This window comes from Hyperoodon ampullatus (genome assembly GCF_949752795.1).
Source record: "Hyperoodon ampullatus genome assembly, chromosome: 13".
NCBI lineage: Eukaryota > Metazoa > Chordata > Mammalia > Artiodactyla > Ziphiidae > Hyperoodon > Hyperoodon ampullatus.
This window is the reverse complement of record NC_136926.1, coordinates 62,819,604-62,839,136: the sequence shown is the minus strand read 5'-3', so window position 1 is coordinate 62,839,136 and position 19,533 is coordinate 62,819,604. Positions and strand designations below refer to the sequence as shown.

Sequence of the window (19,533 nt, the reverse complement as noted above, 5' to 3'; positions counted from 1 at the left end):
TATTTTTATCTAAATCTAACACACCAAAGGCCACCTGCAAAACATTCTAAGAGTAGGATACAGCTGTTGCTTGGAAAAAAATCAGGCAACTTTAACAATAAGATCTGATAACAAAATATAATTCACTTTCACATCCAAAAGCTAACTTGGGAGCTGCTCCAGGCACCATCTAATTAACTGAAGCAGATAGAAAAAAAAAATCCTCAGAAATTATCTTTGTTTAAATACACTCTATTTTATTTTGTCTTAAAATAGTTTAACCTTTATGCTACAGACTTATTTCAAAAAACAGAAAATCTTATCTTGCACCAAAAAATATATATATAACACTCTGTTTTATTATTTTTCTCCAAAGACCATTAAATACTAAATGGAAACAAAAACTAAATAATGAATGTAAAGAAGAACCAAATTTTGTTTTAAAAACTAGAGTCACACATTTTAAAACATTATTTCTAAGCAATGATTTGTCGTCACTGCATCAAGTCCACGCTCACACTCCAGCAACAGCAGATCTGTTAACCACCAAGTGCATTGGTTCCTAGCCATACAATGGCTAACATTTCATTTTCACGGTAAGAGGAGCAAAAGGCTTCAATGACCTTTGTACTCTTTAAACAACAAAAATATTTCCTAGTTATCCAGTGATTTTTTTTTTTAAGATCACTACCCTTTAAAACTTGTTAAAAGAATAAGAAGTACGTAGTGTTTTAAATAAAATGAAAAAATACAACAGCATTGGACTAAAATACGTGATTATTTTAAACAAACAGTGCACAATCTGAGGAAGTTTGGTTAGGGCGCAATCATTTTTATATATACATGGAAGTCGCATCATACACATACTGAAAAACAGGGATGGAGGGGAACTCTTTGCCTTTAAAAAAAAAACCTTTAAACTGAAAGACAATACTGTGTCCCCAGCTTTTTCAAAAACCTTGTGACACAGCATAAAAAGCAGGCAACAAATTCACTTTTAAATTGCCTATGGTGCTAATCTGCTACAAGTAACAATGAACAATTGACTAAATTAGCAAATCAGATGGTTCATATTCACAATTGATAATAATAAAAGCAGAGTTTATGGGATGCTCAATTGTTACGAATAATGGAGTCCATTCAGTCCGGCCCCTTCCATCAAAATGAAGAGACAACTACTGGCGAGCAATAGCTACGTATCAATATTGCTGTACTGATGCAATAGCTAAGTTACCGCTCCGTGGTTTCAAATTGGGGGAAGGGGGCACTTAACCAAGTTAGTGCCAAAAACCAATCTGTGACCCAAGTGTACCATTTCAGTGGAGATATTACTTTGAAGAGACGGTGAAGCATAAAGTGTCTATGCTACCAAATGCAAAACTTTGGTTAAAAAAGACCCCCTTAAAAGAAATTTTAAATGTCAGAATTTTAAATTTACCACAGAATTTTATCATTAATACCTTGCCAGAAACCACATCCCTACTCTCCTGGATCTGGCAATGAAAGAAGAGTTGAAACATAGTCTCTCTATAGTTAGTTAGTAGGTGGAAAAGTCCCAACCTAGTAGGGAGAAAAGCTATCTCTACCATCCCTTCCCCTCCCCGCTTTTTGCATATTAATTTTTGTTCTAGTGCATCAAGCCAGATAGTCAGGGTGCTGGAAAAGGGACAGGTGAGGGCAAAGTGTAACCCAATATAAAAGCAAAAGGCCAGAAAAGAGCTTGGTTACAACTCCGCTCTCTGTTCCCAACCCACAGTGCACACAGCACACCCGAAGAATTCTTGTTAGAGGATGACTGTTAGGGACTAAAGAAAATATGCCCTGGGAAATCCCCTGCTATATGGAATTGGACAAAACATACTGCTAACGTAAGAACAGGTAATGCAAAAATGTTCTTTAAAATGGGGCTCTGCCCTGATAGTGGGGGGAAGATAAGCTGCAAAAACTTCAAGTCATAGAATCCACTCTGTTCTTTCCCCAATGATTTTCCTGGAAAATATAGACCAGAAATTGTACATTTCTGCTCTGTCTAGCATTTTAATTCAAGTCAAAAACAACGTGTAACAGTAAAATTCAATAAATTAATCCTAAAGTAAAATGTGAAGGTCCAAGGATACACCAGTAGTGAAGCTGCAGAAGGTCCTATTTCGCTCTGGCCTCTGGGTCTTTGGTTTTTGTCTAGAATTGTGGCCACGTGAGAGACTTGAGACATGAGGTGCTAAAACTGGAGATTCATGATCTCTTTAAAAGCCTGATCTACTAAAAGCAGAATGATAGGAAAATAAAAAGCTGATGAAGAACAGAGGCCAGATCAAGTGCGATGTTACCAGAGAAGGTGAAAGAACACATGCTTAAATACACTCCCGTGGAAGAGGTGTGTGGACGAGCTAAAGCAGCAGGAGGAAGGGTAAAGGAATAAGCGAGTCTTTACACACACAGGAGACACGGCCAGGCAGCTGGAGCCAGGCAGCCGGACGCACGCACATGCGGTGGGTGTCCTGTTCTCCGCAGCAGCCCCACAGCACCACCACAGTGCCTTAGGCAGAACAGGCACTTGGTATAAATGTGTGTCCGCTGAGTGGAAACTGAAAATGGTAGTTCTCATGCTCGTATGATAAGGAAGAGCCACCAAGGCATTTGGGAGGGAGGCAAAGGGCTAGAGCCCCATTATATGGTAAAAATGGAAACAAAAGCAAACAAAAAAGCAGACAAAAACTGTGGAAAAACAAAAAGTGAGGTCTTCTAAGCCAGCATTACTTCACTCCTCCCTGTGCACAGTACATAGTGTTCTAATTCTAGGTATTGCTTGTAAAATAATTCACTAGTAACTACAATGTTATAGTAAAAAAGGTAGCAACTAATGCCACAAAACTCCAACACCGGCATTTCCTGAATTCCCTGATGCTCCTACTACCCTTTGTTATTCCTGTTAGATACTGTAAAACCTACAGGGCCATTAATGTGTTTTGCATCTGGTTTCTTATGATGTATTTTGAATTTGCCACTTTTAGAAGGTAGAGGAGAAAAATACCCAAATATAGCAACAGGTCAACTTCAGCTCAAGTATCAAACAGTTGTCATTACATCCTTTACAGAGAGACCAGCTACAGAAGAAGGCACTGCCCTCTCAGATTTTTCAAGTGCCCATAGCCTTAGAAGCCACACAACTTTTCATATTCTACCTAAGTAACAGGTTCTATGTTTCTCCCATTATTTGAACAAACCAGGGGGAGAAAAGGGATCTCTCAACACTCTCCTCAGATGCCCAGACCTCAGGGTAGGGTATCTATCTGAAATGCCTCTGCCTCACAAGGAGATATTTTTCCAGAGTTATGAATTATTGCAACAAGGAGATCAACTAAGTCACCTTAGCAGTATTTATAAACACAGAGGGTCGTTTCAATTATTTGTGTTGTGGGAATTCAGCCAGGAGCAAAGTCAGGAAAGAAGGCAGAAGACTTAAGCTAAAAGAAAAGTAACACTTCTGTCTTCTATTTTTAAGGACAGGTTTTCAATGCACATGCCCTACTAGGTGCCAAAAAGGAACTGACTAATATGTGTGCAAATGCCCTAAGGTAGGAGTGCCAATGGGTGGGCTGACAGTGGTCAAGTCTACATATTAATTTTATTACACAGAAAAATAAATACAAGATTCAAAAACTGAAATCCATTTCACCTGGTAATTAAAATATCATTCTAAAAGGAAGGCAGTTTCCTAAGATTGAAAGTCACCAAGTAAAATGAAGTTGTCTAATAAAATTCATCATTCTCAGATTCCTACTGAGGGAAAGAAGAAATCCTTTTCTTTGTGATAAGCTACTTTCCTAAGTGACTTCTTTTAATTTAAAAAAAAAAAAGGGGAAGGGGGCAATTTTCCATGAGTTTCAATTATACAAATGCCACAAACAGCTTCTGAAGCTGAAGCTGTGACAATGAACTTCCATGTCACAAAGAGGAGGAGGAGTAAGTGGAAGGGAACAGTGCAGAGGAAACACAGTGACATTGCATTACAGTAGGTATTTACGTCTGCTATCCTCATCCAATGTAAGGTCAACAACTTCTGCAGGTGACGCCCAAGTCTGCTGGGGAGTCACAGCAGTCCATGACTGTGTTTGCCGGGTGCTAACATACTGCGTGCCAGAGCCATGCTTCCATGAAGAAACACTCTGAATCACACCTCCTCGAGGATGAACACACCTGCAATTGAAATGAAGAGCAAAAGCATGGTTAATCCTACAGAAGGCAATATAGCTTCAGTTGTACTGACCAATACTTTTACTAAGATAAGCCTACTATGCAAGTTCATCAAACCCATAACCAATATCCCTACCCCTTTTCCTCCTTCCCTCCATGTCTGTCTGTCTGTCTCCCCACCTCTCTCAGTTTAGCCTTAAAAAGGCCAAGATTTTTGTCTCAGCCACAAAGTCCTGAGTTACGTCCAGATCTGTTACTGAAAATGGATAAGATGATGCTTCTCTGAATTCATTTAAGCCCCTGGGGTCTTCAGGATAGGGCAGCATATAAATCCTAAGCAAAATTAAGATGCCCAGACAATCTTAGTCTGAGCTAATGAAACAGTAAGAAATACAAGTGAAACTTGTTCTTAAAATAAGTTCTGTGCCATATTTGTTAATAGTACTTACAAAAACAGAAGTAGTAATACCCTTTTTACAGATTAGATGTCTAAACGTCTTTAAGTACTAGGTCGTGAGTTAAAGATCAATTTCCCTCAACCTGAAGGTGACAAGAGAAACACCTGGCTAGTTCATCACAACCACTTATGCTTTAGTTCAGTGAAAATAACAAGGCTGAAGTACTCAGTTTAGATTCTCTAAAAGTATCTTATAAGAGGGACAGAACTGCCTTGCTGACAAATCTCATGAGTTCATTGTTCGGGAGAGAACTGTTTCAGAAATACCTACATATTGAATTCCACATTCCAGTCAAATGATAGAACTGTGAACCTCCAGGATGAACCACCGAGTAAGTTTTGAGTCATATGAGAGGAAGGCAGGCAGCTCAAGCTATCACTGCTTCTGATGTCCACACATCTAAATTATAGACCTGTCTCCACGCTGCATATGTGAGAAGTGACAAGTGGCATGATTCTAATCACACAAACTACTACAATGGATCATGAGCAGCTGTTCTGACAACATGTATACAATGAGTGATGCTGAATCACTTAAGAACTCCAGCTTCGACCCCATGCTACCTGAACCTCTAGGTTCAAAAGACAACATTAGAGTAACAACAGACAAGGTTTAGCTGCAGAACTGCCCTTAAGGACCCTTAGGCTTATGGAAAGAGGCCCTGCTCCTACAAAGGCTAGCCTGAAAATGACTCCCTTACCAAGAGAGGTGCCGAAAAACAGATCTCTTGAGGCCAGAGTAGGGGTAGAGTGCAGATTTGTTACAGTACCAGAGGGCCATCATCTTTTCAGAAATGGGCTAAGAGTAGGTACTAACCCAGAAGCGACCATATTTTCAAAGATTAGCTAGTAAAAAGCATTAAAATAAGACACACAGGGAATTCCCTGGTGGTGCAGTGGATAAGAATCCGCCTGCCAATGCAGGGGACACGGGTTCGATCCCTGGTCCAGGAAGATCCCACAGGCCACGGAGCAACTAAGTCAGTGCGCCACAGCTACTGAGCCTGCACTCTAGAGCCTGCGTGCCACAATTACTGAGCCCGTGTGCTGCAACTACTGAAGCTCACGCACCTAGAGCCCGTGCTCCGCAACCAGAGAAGCCACCGCAATGAGAAGCCCGCGCACCACAACGAAGAGTAGCCCCCACTCGCCCCAACTAGAGAAAGCCCAAGTGCAGCAACGAAGACCCGACGCAGCCAAAAATAAATAAAATTAAACCTTTAAAAAAAAAAAAAGAAAAACAAGTCCAAAGTCTAATCCAAATCTGTCCACCCCTTATACACTCAGATTAAATGACCGAGTAGTCATGGAACAACCGTCAGCAGAAGGAGTCCATCCAACATTTTAAAGGATCGGTTTTGATGAGTGATGACAACAGAATACTAAGATTATTAAGCAGTTTCTCCTCATCTGACAGGCCCGACAGACCTATGAGGTAGATGTGGAAGTTCTTACCCATACTCTGACAGGGAAACTGAGGGTTAAAGAGGTTACATGACTTGCCCAGGGTCATACTGTTTGAAAGCATAGGCAAAGGAACTTCAGGCCAAGTCTGATTTCTGGTCCAATGCTTTCCACATCATGTTGTCGCTTTACAAATGTGTGTATTAAATTCGGTTAGGCAAAACACGGCAAGAGTCAGCAGAGTGCAAAGACAGGCCCAGACCAACAATTTAAAAATATAAAGCTCTTCAACAGTTCAAAAGCTCATCTGTCAAGTAGTAATTGAAGTAAAGTTGGTTAAAAACTTAGAAAAATCAGGGAATGAATGACTACCAAAAAAAGTCAATGTAATCATTGACAAAATTCCTAGAAATAACTCAAATAAAAGCAGTATTTAGTCCCAATTGTTACTCTGTACTGCTCCTTAAGTAATCATACAATGTAACATCAGGACATCAGGTAGTGGCTTTAAAAGGGATCTAATCCAATTTTCCCATTTTACAGAAGAGAAAACCAAAACCAAAAGACAACTGCCCAGGGTCTTAAGAAAGTAAAGCATGGAACCAGAACAAAATCAGGTCTCCACTGGGGAGTTTATTTCCAACTATGTCTTTCTCAGACTGCTCCCGAAGTACTATACACTATGGTTGATTGTAAGGGGAACTGCCTAGCCCCTGAGGGTAATACAATAAAGAGCAAAGCAGATTCTAGAAAGTGTCCAGAGTAGGAGAGTGAGAGGTTTAGAGATGGTATTTACTAATGAGGAATGGTTGAAAGAGGTTATAAATAGTTCCAGTTACTGGAAGCCAAATTGGGCTACTTTAAGCAAAAAAGAAAATTTACTGGAAAAGCACCTTTACTTGAGTACCTCAAAGAACCTAACGATGCTGGAACAACTAGGCCTCACTCATTTGACTCAAGCCCCAATCCTTAGTCTGTTTCTCTTCAAAATTTTAGATTCTCTGGAGAATGTGATGATCCTATCTTTGGTCAAAAGCTTTCCTGTCTCCTATTAACTGCAACTGGAAGGGCAATTGCCAAAGAAGTGAGAATCATCATGGAAGGCAGCTCCTTCACCAGTACAGAGATCTTGAGAGCAGAATAACAACCATGAATCAGTTTCTAGAAGGCAACTTTTGGATGATCATTACTACACAACAATTACAGCCACTACAAAATAGAAAATCTGCCTTTTAAACATTCAAGCAATTGCTGGGGCACCTGTCAGGAATGTTAATAAGATTCTGAATACAGGCAAAGCTATCCTGTTAGAAGTCAGGATAGTGGTTACAGGGGGCAAGGTGGAGCCAAGAGGGACTTGTTTCTTAATCTGAGAGCTGGTTACTTGGGTACGGGTACAAAAGCTAAAGCGTACACTTATTACTTTTCTGTGTGTGTTATAAGCCAATAAAACATTCAAATTTTTTTTATGATTTAATGACCTCAGCCACCTTGAATAAAATGGTAGCTAGGAGATGGATGAGGACAGAACAAGGCTTTTAACACATTTTTTTTTAAGTACAGGGGAAAAAAGGTTGAGCCCTATTTTATAAGATGGTACATTACAGAATAACTTATACCAGATGCAGGAGGGGGAAAAAATTTCAGGAGGAAATGGGACTACAACAATTTTTATAAGCCCTACAGAGATGCCCTATAAAGAAGGATGTGAGAGGCTCAAAATTTTGTTAAGGCAACTAACAAAGCACAGTTTCATGTATTATCACATATCCTTTTTCTATTATGAAAGATATGGGGTGGGAACACACTCAGCTGTTTTATAATTGGTCCAATCAGATTCTAGTGCAGACACAAGCTTTTTTCTCACAAAGCATTTAATCTGCATATAACTGGCAATAGGTTTGCACAACTAGAGTCACATTTTGAGTATTATAACCAAGGAAAACTGCTTAGGCCTCACTTCCATAGACCATCCCCCCATCCACTATTTATAAACAGTAAGTTTTGATAGAATAATTTCCTGCTCTTCATATATTAAAACCAAAAAAAGGAGACTTCAGAGTAGAAAGGAAGAAAAACACAAAAAGAGGGCAGGCTCTGATGATCAGCTGTTGATACAGTTAACCTACTATTCTAAGAAAACAACATTAAAAATTAATCATTTTTGCTCTCATTTACAGATTCTGAAGGTGACCTCTTAGATAACATTCCTACTTATTTTTCCTAACTGAAGGTAGAGTGAATCCTTGTAGCTTCAGGGAAATGCTTATCTGCCTCCCTTGCTTTTTTTAGGGTTAATGTTAGCAATTGGTTCTAAGCAGCAATCAGTCTTAAATGCAAAAGCCTCCCCACATCAATTCTTCCACAGAGGGGTGAACCAACATTAACCAATGGACCATAGGACCATCTGAAAGGAGGTAATTAAGGGTCTGATTATTCATAAAAGCTTCAGAGAACAGGTACTGAAAGAACTGTTTCAGCATAGTTCCATAACATAAAGATACATGCATTCATCTTCCTAGGGCAATGAAGCTTGCAGAAGAAAAGAAGGAAAATGGAACAAGGATAAAGAAAAATATTAGCAACAGGGTCATAAGTTAAAACGTATGGCAAAATTAAGTGGGCACAGAAGAACTAGAAATGATGGAAAAGTCTCCATATCACTGGCAAAGAGCATCTTGTGAAACTGGACTGGTCAAAAATTAACACCTAGAAATGACATCTAGGTAATGACAGGAGTTCATCACAGCAATCCAAGGCAGCCATAAAAGATTCATTCAACCATTAGTTAGGAAGGCATGCCTTCTAGTCTATGACTAGAAGAAACACAGAAGCTAAGTGAACATATCAAAATCTAAAAGAAAAGAGCAGGGAAAGATGTTAGCATGCAAGAAAAGAAAAACAACTGTTTAACAACAACAACAACAAAAAAAAAAAAAAAAAAAAAGAGGCACATCACAACTAGAATTACTGATATAAAGGTCAACAAACCAGAATGCTTCCAATATGGAAAAATGGCACCCAAATGCAAGTCAGAGCAACCACAGTCCCAAAGAGAACAACTCAAGAACCAAATCTGAGTTTTTTAAAGCTCTCAGATAGCCCACAAGGTAGAATACCAAAAGGAAAAATAAGAACAGACAACTAAATCCAAACAAAACATCTATGCATGCAAATCGAATTAGAACAAAAAGATGTGGATCAAAACCTAAAACCTTCTTCCAAGCGATAACCCTGCCAGAAGCCCATCAATACTTCATAACTGCAACCCTAGACCTGTAAAAGAAATAAATTCCAGATGAGATACAGGCAGCTAAAGGGGCAATTCTGAAGCAACCAACAAGAAAGGATCTCCCCACCACCTGCTTCTCATTTTTTTTTTTTTTTTTAATTTATTTATTCTTTGGGTCTTTGTTGCTGCGCACGGGCCCTCTAGCTGTGGCGAGCAGGGGCTACTCTTTGTTGAAGTGCACTTCTCATTGCAGTGGCCTCTCTTGTTGCGGAGCACGGGCTCTAGGCATGCAGGCCTCAGTAGCTGTGGCACACACGCTCAGTAGTTGTGGCACACTGGCTTAGTTGCTCCGCAGCACGCAGGATCTTCCCAGACCAGGGCTCGAACCCGTGTCCCCTGCATTGGCAGGCGGATTCCCAACCACTGAGCCACCAGGGAAGTCCCACTTCTCAGCTTTTTAATCTCAACGTTTGAAAGATTATCATGCTTCTTCTAAAGAAACTGCTGGAAAATTTTTCAGAAAGACACAGCAGAGTCAGTGAGATCCTACTCAGTCCTAGACCCAAGGGCCAAAATAAAAGATCCCCTCAAAATGATACAAGAGTCCATTCAAAGTACTCCAACAGAATTTGTCAACTCTACATTCCATTTTATGGACAGTTATTAACCACCACTGAGATTTCAAGATAGATCTGTCACCTCCAAGATATGATTTCTCCAGGATTCAAATTAAAGGATCAGAATTTAAAAAACGCATCTTTATGCTTCAGAACCTGTAAGAAAAAGTCCTTGAAAGTAATGTTATAGCATATTATTTAAAACGTACCCAAATTCACTTGACTTAGCTAAGAGTGAAACAAAGATGTTTATAGGGTAAAATGACAATCTGGATAAAAGACTTTAACAAGTTCAGAGAAGGGTGTACTAGAGATAATCTGTGTGCATGTGTGTGTGCTGGAGGTGAGAGAAACTTGGAATTTGAATTTCCAAGTTTTAATAGAAATATAGTAATTTCAACTCCAGATAACAGAAATATTTGTAGAAAAAGCAGCTCAAGATATCATTATGGAAGGAAAGTTTAACAAAGAATCTGAAAAGAAGGGTAGCTCACTCTGTAACATTTCTAGGCACAAGGAGACAATAAAGAAGGGAGAGTCGGTAGGAGTTAATAGAGAACTGGACCATATCACTGATATGTCTCAGAACAGAGTAACAGACTAGACAGACAGCACAGGTTATAACCTATTCTTTCCTACTTAAGTAGGAACACGTGAGTAACACTGTATTAAAATTTGAAAAGTAAGTCAAGAGCAAGTTGGTAACTGGATCATGTGCTCCTGGCACAACTGACGATAATTTACCTACATCAATCTATCAGTCAATATGCAGAATAAGTTTTATAGTACACAGTCTGAAATGAAAAATACTGTAATATTCTACAAAGATCTTGGCATGGGGCTTAAAAGTATAATAATGTCTTCTATACTTATATAATGCTGAAATAAAATAATGACAAACGTATACTGAAGTAAAGGAAGAAAACAAGAGTTCTATCTACTTCATCTCATAGATAAGTCAGCTTGAAGGAAATAGATGGGAAAATGAAAGAGAACTTAATAGGAAGAAGTTTTTGATTAAGGCAGAAAAAAAGAGAAAAAAGAATGAGGTAAAGGAAAGATTAAAGAATGAAAAATTCTTCCCACCAGAATAGGGGAAATAACCATTTAGAAAGAAAAAAGGAAGCAGCTATACAGGCATACTTACAGCATAAATACAGGATAGAGGATGAAGTGCTGGGACAATACTAGTTCTGATAGAGAATTAGCCACTTCTGGGGAGATGGCATGTTAAATTATGACTTAAATCTACATACTTAAAGTCCCAATTGTTTAACTAAAAAATGCTTTCAGAAAGTATAATCAGTTCTCATTAGAAGAAGGATCCTCAATTTATGTGCATGTGTATTTTGCCCCCACTCTCCACTCCTAAATTCACCTTTTAAATAAGTAACAGAAGAATGCTGGTGAATGTTTTATTACCTTCCTAACCAAAGATTAAAATCAGATCTAAAAATAAGGTAAGATACTATGTTATATACCTACTTGAGGAAATCACAAAATCACAACTTAACTCTTGTGGCATAGGAGAAAAATTCTACATAGAATACAGATTTTTCCAAAGACTAGATTTTGTTGTGTATGTATCTGTGTGCGTTACATGTTCCTCAGGTATAACTCTGAGAGGGCTGCAACTAATTCTTAGGACTGTATCTTAGGACTGTACCAAGCAAGAGTCAGTAAATTTTTTCTGCAAAGAGCTAGACAGTAAATATCTTTGGCTCTGCAGGCCCTAAGGTGTCTGATGAAACATCTCAATTCTACCACTGGAGTGCGAAACAGCCATAGACAATATGTAAGTGAACAAACGTGGCTCTATTCCAACAAAACTTTATTTATGGATAAATAAATTCTATTTGAATTTCATATAATTTTCACGTCACAAAACATGTCTTCTTTCGATTTTTTCCCCCAACCATTTACAAATGTAAAAACCATTCTTAGCTTGAGGTCCATATAAAAACAGGCAGCAGGCCAGATCTGGCCCATGGGCTGTAGTCTGGTCACCACTACCTTAAAGAATGACAAACCTTATAAAATTATTTCCATAATACTGTACACTAATTTGATGTCTTGTGGCTTTTTTTTTAATTCCTAAGAAACAAGATTCCCTAAATCATACAAACATCACTAGAAATGCACTATTAGGAACTGACCAAAGTAACTTGCAACCTTTCATGAAAGATAAGGAGAGGTGCTCTACCAGGACGTGGAAGCAACCTAAATGTCCATCAACAGATGAATGGATAAAGAGGATGTGACACATAAATACAATGGAATATTACTCAGCCATAAAAAGAAACGAAATTGAGTTATTTGTAGTGAGGTGGATGGACCTAGAGTCTGTCATACAGAGTGAAGTAAGTCAGAAACAGAAAAACAAATACTGTATGCTAACACATATATATGGAATCTAAAAAAGAAAACAGTTCTGTAGAACCTAGGGGCAGGACAGGAATAAAGACGCAGACGTAGAGAATGGACTTGAGGACACAGGGAGGGGGAAGGATAAGCTGGGAAGAAGTGAGAGTGGCATGGACATACATACACTACCAAATGTAAAATAGATAGCTAGTGGGAAGCAGCCGCATGGCACAGGGAGATCAGCTCATGCTTTGTGACCACCTAGATGGGTGGGATTGGGAGGGTGGGAGGGAGACGCAAGAGGGAGGGGATATGGGGATATAAGTATACATATAGCTGATTCACTGTTATACAGCAGAAACTAACACAATAACGTAAAGCAATTATACTCCAATAAAGATGTTAAAAAAAAAAAAAGAGGTGCTCTAGGAAGAGGTATGATGTCAAATGCAGATTTCTCAATTATTTGCTCCCAATATATTTCAAGATAAAGTGAAAGGTAAGAAAATATGGATTGGGGGTGGGGGGGAGTACGGTGATACTTATGCCATATACCAGAAAACGCAGTCAAGCCACCTAGACATTTGTTAAAAATAAGAGACAAACATTAGTTCTGTGTCACATACATGTGTGACCGAGATGTTCTTGCTATAAGACAATATGCAACACATTCTGAAGCTCATACGTGTCTATAATCAAAATGTATTTCTTAAACCACAGGAATTTGAGAAATAGCCCCACCATTCATGCCAGCCATGCCATGGCATGCCATACCATTTTCTTCTCTCCAATTAATATCCTACCTTGCATGTTCCTGAACTCCCACAATCTCCACTTCACTATCTGAAGAAGCAATATTAATTTCTTCATTGAGTGGTGCATTGCCAGCAGATGTTTTGTCACTTGCTAGGAATCCTGGATCCAAATGACCTGAGAGAGAAAGGGAAAAAAATAAGCACTACATTTTGACTCCTTATAAGCAGCAAAAACAACTCACTGACAGATTTCTCCTCCCAGTTTAATCACTGAAACAGAATCCCCTCATGAAAGCTTGCCTCAGTGAAACTGTTACCCATGTCAAGGAAACTGGGCAGCGTTCTGTTAAAAAAAAAAATTATTAAACAGAATACATGCACATTGTTAAATGAATGCTGAAACAACATGGACGTATATAAAAGTAAGAACTTCAAGTCTCTCACTTTCTACTCGCATCCCTTAGGAAAAAAAACTTTGGAGGACTCTGACAAATATGTATATCTAACTATAGGTATATATAAACTGTAATTATACTCTACTTCATTCTATAATGCTTTTTGCATTCAACTCTAGTCTGCTTTTAAATGACCTGCATATGACAGGTTTGTCACCACTTAGAGGTCAATGGGGTTCTCTACTGCTTATCATTTTAATAGAACAAAATTCTAAACCAGAAAAGCTCAAAAGGGGACTTCCCTGGTGGCGCAGTGGTTAGGAATCCGCCTGCCAATGCAGCGGACATGGGTTCGAGCCCTGGTCCGGGAAGATCCCACATGCCACAGAGCAACGAAGCCCGTGCGCCACAACTGCTGAGCCTGCGCTCTGGAGCCCGCAAGCCACAACTACTGAGCCCGTGTGCCACAACTACTGAAGCCCGCGTGCCTAGAGCCCATGCTCCGCAACAAGAGAAGCCATTGCAATGAGAAGCCCGCGCACTGCAACGAAGAGTAGCCCCCACTCGCCACAACTAGAGAAAAGCCCATGCGCAGCAACGAAGACCCAATGCAGCAAGCAAGCAAGCAAGCAAGCAAGAAAGAAAGTTCAACTGCACAAATGGAGTAAATAATAGAATCATTAATATCATATTTATACTGGGATGCCTTATGAAAGATTTAACAATCTTATCTCAATTTTAAACAATTTTAACAATTTTCTCTTAAGGAATGTAGATTTGACAAAATCGGACCCAAGGGAGTTCCCTGGCAGTCCAATGGTTAGGACTCCAAGCTTTCACTGCTGAGGGTGTGGGTTCAATCCCCGGTTGGGGCCAAAAAAAAAAAAAGGGTTAAAATTCAACCTATGTACTCAGCTCTTGAATGTTCTGACTTAAAAGGATGAATTTTAGAATATCTAGGAGTTAACATGGAATAAACAGAGTCGCAACAGGTACAAATTTTCATTTACTCTTTAAAGGGTATTTTTATTTGCATATATTGTCATCTGATACAAAATTATTTCTCCCTACTTAAAAAAATCCCTTGTGACACATCATAAAAGCTAAACCAATATAAATAAGATTTTATGTACACAACTTTCTCTTCCCCTCTCACCTCACTCACTTCAATGCTTCAAGGTCATTAAGAAACCTTGTACTTTCATACTCCTGCCAACTTCTAGTATAACCCTTTTGGAAAATCATGGACAATCCCAAAGCAAAAGCCTTACAATTTTTACACTCTCTGACCCTATAATCCCATCTCTGAGAATTTAGCCTAACAGAAAAAACTTTAAATAAGCAAAGTGTCATGATGTCAAACGATAGTCACTGGAGTGCTATGTAGAAATTTGGGGAAAGTGTATGTATAGCATACAAAGAGATTCATATAACAAGATAAAAATATGTATGGGCTAGTTAAAAGCTATGAAAAGTAATCAAATTTGAATATGATTGTGGGTCTTTTTTTTTTTACAATTCTTTAATAATATTTTTAACTTCTTTTCTTCAATTGAAAATGATGCACATATGAGAAAACAGAAGATTAAAAAGGCTTCTAGATACAACTGGTGATTGAGATTGTATTACAGTCTGCGTAGGCTTGTTAACCTTCTGTATTAAAAAATAATCTAGATAGGATTCTATGTGGTGTGGGCAGTGGTATTGAACCCTACAAGCATACAAAAGGTGGCATCCACCAGAAAAAACCCAGTTTTGTTAAAGCTAGGGTGGTTACTTAAGTGGAATTGGTTAAGTCTGGATTTGGTATACCTAGATTCTTGCTCTGACCCCAATACTTTGCTTGCAGCCAAGTCTTTTATCCAATTTCTACTTCAATGTTGTAGTTAAGACTGTCGTCATGAACACGGTTCCTACTGCACTGCTACGGAGGAATACAAACTGATAGTCTCCCTTTTTCCCAAACCTTCAACTTGTCCATATTCAGTATTTTGAGCAGCCTTGCTTTGCACAGCTATAACAGTCTACTTTATCTATTTGTTTCTAAAATAAATATTTGTTTATGATATGCTGTGCACTGTGCTCAGTGCCAGGAATACTACAGGGAATAAACAAGGGAGGCAGTTTCCACCCTCAACGAGCTTACAATATAGTCAGGGATAATAAAAAGCAGTCCATTGCATTATGGCTTGAAAACTAGTCTGATAGGGAGGTAAATAATAATGCCCTGGATGCACAGAGAAAAGGAATGTTTCCTGGACTTGAGGATAATCAAGGACACTGAGCTCTCGGGGAAGAGTAGGCACAGGTGAAGGGAAGTACCATAAGGAATACTGTGTGCCCTCGAGGGTATAAAAGTTTGGTGAGATTTGGGATAATGGTAGTAAAAAAAGAAGTAATGAGAAATGAGCTGGCAAAGTCAGCAGAGGTCAGATCACAGGTAAGGAGTCTGGACTTGACCTTAAGAAGCAGGAAGCCAATGAAGGATTTCAGCAGAGGAATGACATGATCTGATTTTGTATTTTGAAATTTTTCGTTTTGGAGTACGGAAATGGAACCAGTAGCAGGGCAAGAAATACTAGAGGCAAGGAAACCAGTTAGACTGTTATAGTTTCCTGGGTGAGAAACGACTATGGCTGAACTAGGAAAGAAACAAAAGGAGAAATATTGTGTTTCTCTAAGTACAAAGGCTGAGTAACGTTGGGAATCAGGCAAAGTAAAAACGATGCCTAGGTTTCTGATTTAGGTAACTGGATACAGTGCCATTCAGTGCACCAATGAACACGTGAGGGTGGTTGCTTAGGATGATAATGTGCTTTTGAGATGTCCAATAGGCAGTTGAAGGTACTACTCAGGTAAGGTAAAGCTCAGGTCAGAGGTCTAGAGAGGAAATAACAGATTTGATAAGTCCTCCCAATAGGTGGGGAGATAAAGGTCATCCAGAGGAGTGAAGGGGGCTTAGAACAGAACCTTGATAAACACCAATAATTAAGGGATGGGCACAGGAAGAGGAGCTCACCAAGGTTCAGCAAGAGACAGAGAAAGAAAACCTGAAGATATGAAGCCAGGGCACCATAAAAAGAGCATTTCTAGGAAGAAGTGCTTAACAATGCCCAATACAGAGACCCAATAAGAGGAGGAACTAAGTAGAGGCCACTAGAATTGGTGATAAGATGACCATACATGACCTTGGCCAGGGGAACCTCAGAGGAATGATGGGGCTGAAGCTAATGTAGCAAAGCAAGCCGAAGAAGAATGGAAGGGAAGGAAGAGCAGACACAATTTAAGAAGTCTGGCTGTGGAGGAAAAGGCCATAGACGGTACTGAAAGGAATATGGGTTTGAGGGAGGGGGATGCGTATGTGCATGTAGTATTTTTACTGGCCATATTTAGGAAAAAAGGCAGAGAATAGCTTTGATGGCAGAAAGCTGAGGTAATCTTGATCTGTAAAGAATGCAGAAAGGCCATCTGCAGAGCACAGGTGTGGGTAGGGCAGCAGAGTCAGTTTAGAAAAGTGAAGCAGCCACTGTGAGGAAAGAACGCTGCCTAAGGAAAGGGGGAGGGTGCTGGGCAGCACTGAGGGCCAGGATGAGACTGCAGGTTAGGAAGTTACTACGACCCACAACTTTCCAATTACATGAAAAATCATCTCCAGTGTGGATAAAGGCTGTGAATGTGCATCCAGAGATCAGACTTGGCCAGCTGGGTCCAACAGGAAAGCCAACTGTACGAGGAGCTGAGGATGTCGGTAAAGGAGAGTTGGGCTTAACATATGCTAGATAGAGAAAGAAATGCAGCTAGGGGGAGCTGAAAAAGGACTGGGCGATAGGTTCAATGAGGCAGAGGAATAGTGCGGTGGAAGTAACAGTATGAGTCCAAAAACGCCGCCTGTGCGAAATGAGAAAGCATTAGGAAGAGGCAGGAGGAAAACCAATGGTTATGAGAAGTAAAACGTACTTCCACCCTCCTCGCCACCCACAAAACATACAACCCTCTGGGACCACCCATCTGTCTGTCTTGTCCCCTACTCAGCTGTTACTCTCCTTTGCTCCAGCCACCTACTACTCCCCTTCCCACAACCTTTCCACTCCACTGCCCTCTGGAGTGCTAGCTCTATGGAAAATGGCACTGAACCTTCTCTTCACCTCCTTGTGGAAACCTGACTTTCCTGAAAATGCTGCCTCCCCTGCAGGCCTCTGACTCCTACACCTCAGGCTGGGGATCAGGATCACTTACAAACTACTGTCCTCCATCCTCATGTACCAACACCAGCAGTCCTTATCTTCCAAGAAGTTTTCCTTTCACTCAGTGTGAAACATTATTGGCACTTAGTTTCTTTCTTTCTTCCCCCTCTCTCCTTCCCCTCTCCACTTTAAGCCCTGCTATCACTATTACTCATTATTATATGAATGCTCATTATCTGTATGGACAGCCACCCCCAAGCTCTCCATGCCTACTCACTAAGAAGCAAAGAGTAGAGAGCCCCAAGAGACACTTAAAACCCCCTGTGGCAGACTCACAGCAAGGGGCTCAGCCTTAACCATACTAAAAATAAAGAAGCTAATTGAATTAAACCAAATTAAAAAGGCAAATTTTAAGAAGTCATGGTTGCTATAACCAAACTCTTCTTCCCTGATTACTCAATGCTTTTAAACAACAGAAATTAAGAAAACACAACAAGAACATGACAGAATTAGTTAATTCTTAGTAGCTCTGTGCCCAGCTCTATTTCCACAGTTCTAATTTATAATTCCAATTTGTGGAATGTTCTGTGAAATGTCACAGTCATCAGTATTTCCAAATAACGAGTCTTCATTGATTAGGCTCCTCATCCTGACCCTATCACCTACATAGCCTCATTTCAGATCAGGAAATATCATCACTCTGCCTTTTTCTTTTTTAAAGAGGGACGAAATGAAAAATTACTATGCTACTTCTGCTCATAATTTTATATTTTAAGAAAAGCAGGGGCTTCCCTGGTGGCGCAGTGGTTAAGAATCTGTCTGCCAATGCAGGGGACACGGGTTCGAGCCCTGGTCCAGGAAGATCCCACATGCCTTGGAGCAACTAAACCCGTGCACCACAACTACTGAGCCTGTGCTCTAGAGCCCACGAGCCACAACTACTGAGCCTGTGTGCCACAACTAGTGAAGCCCATGTGCCTAGAGCTCGTGGTCTGCAATAAGAGAAGCCACTGCAATGAGAAGCCTGTGCACCACAATGAAGAGTAGCCCCCGCTAGCCACAACCAGAGAAAGCCCGCGCGCAGCAACGAAGACCCAACACAGCCAAAAAATAAATAATAATAAATAAAATAAATATTAAAAAAAATCTTAAAAAAAAAAAGAAAAGCAAGTTAACTATCACCAAAATTTAAGATTCTTCTAACTTTATTCATCCATTATGTATTCAGAAACTAATAATTTACATATTGCTTTTACATTATCAGATGAATCCAAACCATTTTGGCGGTGCACTTTTGGCCATAAAATTTATAATCCAAACTTGCTGGCATTTAGTATTGTTAACCTGTATGATGCTCCAAAACTGATCACTTAAAATCAGGGTCTGCTCTTGTAGCCATTATCTTTATTGCTTGGTCTAAAAGTCAGTACAAGATAAAACAGGGGAGGCGGCCAGGGTGGGGGGGGTGAGGTGGAGTGGGAGGGTACAAACAAATTTCCTGGCGAGTGTTAACAACTCTAGACTAATGGTGTGAGTGTTCTACCACATTTCCTCTCAGAGCCATTAAATAAAATGTGCCACTCAGGTAACAAGTCAGCTGGGATCCACACCGAATCTGTGGGATCCCATGCTCTGTAAGAGACACCATGGCATTCTCCAACAGCCAGGAATGCATCCCCTCCTCTATTTCAGAGCCAGGACAATTAGTCCTTTTCTCTCAATGTAACCCTCTTCAGCAAGTCACACATTCTTCTGGAAGCTCTAGTGCAGAGCCCAACACTCTTCTGGACTTTGGGCCATACCCACACTGCACCAGCCCCCCTTGACCTCAAAGGAATCCAATGGCAAAGCAGTGCCTAAAGCATACACAAAAGCGAGTCAAAGATGTTATAAGGTTCTTCAAATACTGTCAGTGGTAGTAATCTACTCCTATTCTAGAATAAGAATAAGCT

General features: G+C 39.9%; 1 protein-coding gene across 2 annotated transcripts in view; it reads right to left on the bottom strand.

Annotated features, from left to right (window-relative positions):
* Nucleotides 1–3,585: 3,585 nt before the first annotated feature.
* ARK2N (arkadia (RNF111) N-terminal like PKA signaling regulator 2N) overlaps nt 3,586–19,533 on the bottom strand; it is a gene marked incomplete at its 5' end in the record, with an annotated part of 41,450 nt that continues 25,502 nt past the window's right edge. For both annotated transcript variants that reach the window (XM_079717631.1, XM_079717632.1), the window contains 2 exons: nt 3,586–4,176; nt 13,051–13,177. In XM_079717631.1, coding sequence (XP_079573757.1) covers nt 3,987–4,176; nt 13,051–13,177 — 317 coding nt within the window. In that variant the 3' untranslated portion in view covers nt 3,586–3,986. The remainder of the gene's footprint in view (nt 4,177–13,050; nt 13,178–19,533) is intronic.